The 5,000-nt window shown below is 44.6% G+C and overlaps 1 protein-coding gene across 1 annotated transcript in view; it reads left to right on the top strand.

The window, feature by feature from the left end:
- The window catches only part of LOC306750995 (transcription factor COE3-like), a gene marked incomplete at both ends in the record, with an annotated part of 40,598 nt that overhangs the window by 24,426 nt on the left and 11,172 nt on the right, over positions 1-5,000 (top strand). Inside the window, one exon of the mRNA XM_079234492.1 lies at positions 1,834-1,922. Coding sequence (XP_079090618.1) covers positions 1,834-1,922 — 89 coding nt within the window. The remainder of the gene's footprint in view (positions 1-1,833; positions 1,923-5,000) is intronic.

Below are 5,000 nucleotides of genomic sequence, written 5' to 3'. Positions count from 1 at the left end.
CAACACTATAATTATTCATAATTACAGTGGTATCCTCCCTCCTTCATTTTCTTATAGCAATTTACACACTTTAAATCCCATTAACACCCTCAAACTGTCTGTAGACATATTAGTGACCTCTGCACACACACACCCACACACCCACACACACACACACAGACACACACACACACACACACACACCACCAGAGGGTGTGATGTCATCAGTCACATGACCTCCAGTTTCACATCTTGGCTGTTAAGAGCGACTCCTCCTGCTCCATCAGCTCAGTGATTGGTTCATCACAATCAATGAACCAATCAATGAAGACGTCAGAGGAAGTCATTGACAATGACAGCTGAGAGAAAAGTACTTAATATATATGTATATATATTAAGGACACCATGAAAGACACAGTGAAGATGAGTTCAGGGTTGATCCATAAAGAACTTGAGGACAGACAGACACACAGGTGAAAATAAACTGTCTAACAGTCAACAACACAAGGTCACACACACACACACACACAGCAAGCTGTAGATAACACAGACATCTGGAGCGCTAACACACTCGTATAACTGCTGCTTGTTACGCCCTGTGGGCCTTCAAGGACTGACACACACACACACACGCACACACACACACACACACACACACCAGCTCTCCGTCCTCTGCTGCGTTCATTGACGCTCAGATTTATCACCTCCCGACCACTTTAAACTGTCACTGATGTTTGAGGAGAAGGAGGAAACACAGTCAGACCAATCAGAGAGCAGAGAGACTCAAACTGACCAATCAGAGAGCAGAGAGACTCAAACTGCTCCTTTGATTGACAACAATGGTTGTCAGTCATCTCTTGATTTACTCAGTCAGTGTTTGTGTAGTTTTAAACTAGTGAAACAGTGGGTATGATGATGATGATGATGATGATGATGATGATGATGATGATGATGATTAACTATTGTATGACTTTTAGAACACATTAAAGGACTACTATAACCTGTGGAAGGACTTTAGAACCTCCTTTAAGACCCTTAGAACATGTTAAAGGACTAATATAACCTGCTGAAGGACTTTAGAACATCCTTTAATACCTTTAGAACATTTTAAAGGACTACTATAACCTGCAGAAGGACTTTAGAACCTCCTTTTAAGACCTTCAGAACATATTGTAGGACTACTATAACCTGCAGAAGGACTTTAGAACCTTCTTTAAGACCTTTAGAACATTTCAAAGGACTACTATAACCTGCGGAAGAACCTTAGAACCTTCTTTAAGACCTTTAGAACATTGTAAAGGACTACTGTAACCTGCGGAAGAACCTTAGAACCTCCTGTAGGACCTTTAGAACATTGTAAAGGACTACTGTAACCTGCGGAAGAACCTTAGAACCTCCTGTAGGACCTTTAGAACATTGTAAAGGACTACTGTAACCTGCGGAAGAACCTTAGAACCTCCTGTAGGACCTTTAGAACATTGTAAAGGACTACTGTAACCTGCGGAAGAACCTTAGAACCTCCTTTAAGACCGTTAGAACATTGTAAAGGACTACTGTAACCTGCGGAAGAACCTTAGAACCTCCTTTAGGACCTGTAGGACCTTTAGAACATTTTAACTATAACCTCCACCTTGACCTTCTGTTAATTATATGGACATCAAATCTTCCTGAATTGAATATTTTATCAATATTTATATTAATATTTGATATACGGTTTGAATTTACAAACAAACATCTTCGTGACTGTTCCTCTTTCAGAGGATGTCTGATGTCTCAGAATTAAACTCAGAGGGAGATGATCTTTATGTTTTTATTTAAATAGTTTCATAACATCTTCCTCCTCCTCTTCGTCAGCTCTCAATGAGCCCACCATAGATTATGGCTTCCAGAGGTTACAGAAAGTCATTCCTCGTCACCCCGGAGACCCAGAGAGACTGCCCAAGGTAACACACACACACACACACACACACACACACACACACACACACACACACACACACACACACACACACACACACACACACACAGAAAAACAATCGTTTTATACAAACACAGACAGAATAACTGATTATTGTTGGTGTTTTTTCATCAGTCTCTGTTCTGGTTGGCTGCTCAGAGTACTGATAACCATCAGCAGCATCTACTGTGTGTGTGTGTGTGTGTGTGTGTGTGTGTGTGTGTGTGTGTGTGTGTGTGTGTGTGTATCTCTAATAAACACACATAATGACAGTTTGTATCAGACCTTTTCACAGTTCTAGGCAGAAAAAGAGGAATTATTCTGCGTCAACAGATTTTTCTGAATCTTAATGCTGCAACAAAGAGCAGTGGTTCCCAACCTATGGTCTGGGTCGCCAGCAAGGTCATTACTCATTAGATACATATAAAGGTCCATGAGAACAGCTGACGTCGACACTATGATACATGTTGAGGAGTGAACATGTGTGTTCGCCGTGTGGATGAGGGAGTTGTGAGGAAGGTGTTGTGTTTGCTGCTTCGTCTGAATGCTGTTAGCCTGGAATACGGAAGAATTCTGCCAACAACTTCTCTTGTTCTGGTAAATTTATTCTCTGGTCACAAGCAAAGTATAAGCGCTGCAATTGCAAGAGCAGTGAGTGGTTCAGTCAACACACAGGTTGAGGGATGAACAAGATAAAATAAGATAAGCCTTTATTAGGAAATTACAGGATTACAGCAACATTGCTCACAAGTGAATAAAAGATTAAAAAAATCAAGTAATAGAAATAAACAGTAATAGAAAACAATAAAAAAAACAGTAAAGAAGAATATTACATATACAGACTGAATTAAAAAATATATATAAAAGTACTTAAACATATTGCATGTGTTGGATATTGCACCAGGTGAATGGTTAAAGTGTCCAAGTTCAAAAGTGTTCAAAGTGATTAAGTGTCCGTGGTCTACTGAGAGCTCAGCTTGTTGTGCAGCCTGACAGCAGCGGGAAGGAAGGACTTGCGGTTCCTCTCCCTCAGACACCGGGGATGAATCAGCCGGTGACTGAAGGAGCTGTGCAGCGCTGCAGAGTCCTGCATGGGGTGGGAGGCGTGGTTCATCATGGATGAGATCTTAGCATCATCCTTCTGTGGCCCACCACCTTAACCAGGTGATAGCTTAGCATCATCCTCCTGTCTCCCCCCACCAGGTGATAGCTTAGCATCATCCTCCTATCTCCCCCCACCAGGTGATAGCTTAGCATCATCCTCCTGTCTCCCACCACCTCCACCAGGTGATAGCTTAGCGTCATCCTCCTGTCTCCCACCACCTCTATAGTATCCAGAGGACACCCAGCACGCTGCTGGCCTTCTTTACCAGTTTGTTTAGTCTCTTCCTGTCAGCTGCAGTGATGCTGCTGCTCCAGAAGACGCCATAGTAGATGGCTGATGCCACCACAGATTCAAAGAAGGTCTTCAGGAGCTCCCTGCACCCCAAAAGACCTCAGTCTCCTCAGCAGAAAGAGTCTGCTCTGTCCCTTTTCATAAAGTGTGTAAGCGTGGTCAGACCAGTCCAGTCAAGTGAACACCCAGGTACTTATAAGATTTAACGATCTCAATGTCCAGTCCCTGGCTGCTCACCGGTATCGGAGGAGAGCGTTTACCCCGGTGGAAGTCCACCACCAGCTCCTTGTTCTTACTGGAGTTTATCTGAGACGGTTCCGCTGGCACCATCCTTAAAAAGTCCTGGTTCAGTTCTTTGTACTCCATGTCATCATTGGCGGAAATGAGGCTGACGATTGCAGAGTCGTCAGAGAATTTTTGCAGGTGGCAGTTAGCAGAGTTGTGTTTAAAGTCCGAGGTGTAAATGGGGAAGAGTAATGGAGCCAGAACGGTTCCTTGTGGGGCTCCCGTGCTGCAGGACACCCGATCTGACTCACACTCCCGTATCCACACATACTGTGGATGGTTGGTGAGGTGGCCAGGGATCCATGCAATCAGGTGGTGGTCCACCCCGGTCTGCTCCAGCTGGTCCCTCAGAAGTAAAGGCTGGATGGTGTTGAAGGCACTGGAGAAGTCGTAGAACATGACTTTCACAGTGCTTCAGCCTTCTCCAGGTGAGAGAGGATCTCTGCAGCAGGAAGATGACGCCTCATCCAGCCCGATGCCAGAATGGTAGGCAGACTGAAGCGGGTCCAGGGATGAGCTCACCAGGGGGCAGAGATGGACAAGAGCCAGCCTCTCCAGGGTCTTAAACTGGCCAACAACCGGATGTTCGGCCCTTTCTTACACAGGTTTCGTCATAGGTTTCGTCGCATTGTCCGAACATCTAATTGGCTCTAACCTGTCAAGGTGGAGGAGAATCTCATATTCTTCTCTTTTCTCACAAGACTGGAACATGCAACGGCCAGTCTGCTGACCCTAATGAAATTATACTGATAACATGCGTGGGTGTTGTAGTGCAAGGAGTGTATCTAGCCTTGAAGAACAGGCAAACGGACATCTCCCTGCTATTCCCTGAGATAACTGGTTTCGACCTGCTGGCTCCTTACTTCATTATTTGTTATTCTGACATCGAGTAACCTGAACATCTTTTATAGACAAGAATCAAATATACAAGAATATAAGGATTTATATTATCAAGGCAGCCGGCTTCTAGCAGCCGACTTCTGTCTGCCAGCTTCTATCCGCCGTCTTCTATCGGCCAGCTTCTATCTGCCGGCTTCTATCTGCCGGCTTCTATCTGCCGACTTCTATCCGCCGTCTTCTATCGGCCAGCTTCTATCTGCCGGCTTCTATCTGCCGGCTCCTATCTGCCAGTTTCTATCTGCCGGCTTCTAGAAGGCTCTCGTCTCACCAGAGTGCAGAAGAAGTGAATGTGATGACAATCAGACAATTATGACATAGTTCAGTACTTGTGCTGATGGACTGGGGGAGGATCTGAGGAGTGAGGAGGGCTGACATGATGTTAGACAGTATTATATTTATTATATATATTGAGTATCTGTGCTGATGGATTGGGGGAGGATCTGAGCCACTGTGAGGAGGGCTGACATGCTGTTAGCTCCGTAA

Source organism: Taurulus bubalis, assembly GCF_910589615.1.
Source record: "Taurulus bubalis genome assembly, chromosome: 2".
Classification (NCBI taxonomy): domain Eukaryota; kingdom Metazoa; phylum Chordata; class Actinopteri; order Perciformes; family Cottidae; genus Taurulus; species Taurulus bubalis.
This window is presented reverse-complemented; position numbering and strand designations above follow the sequence as displayed.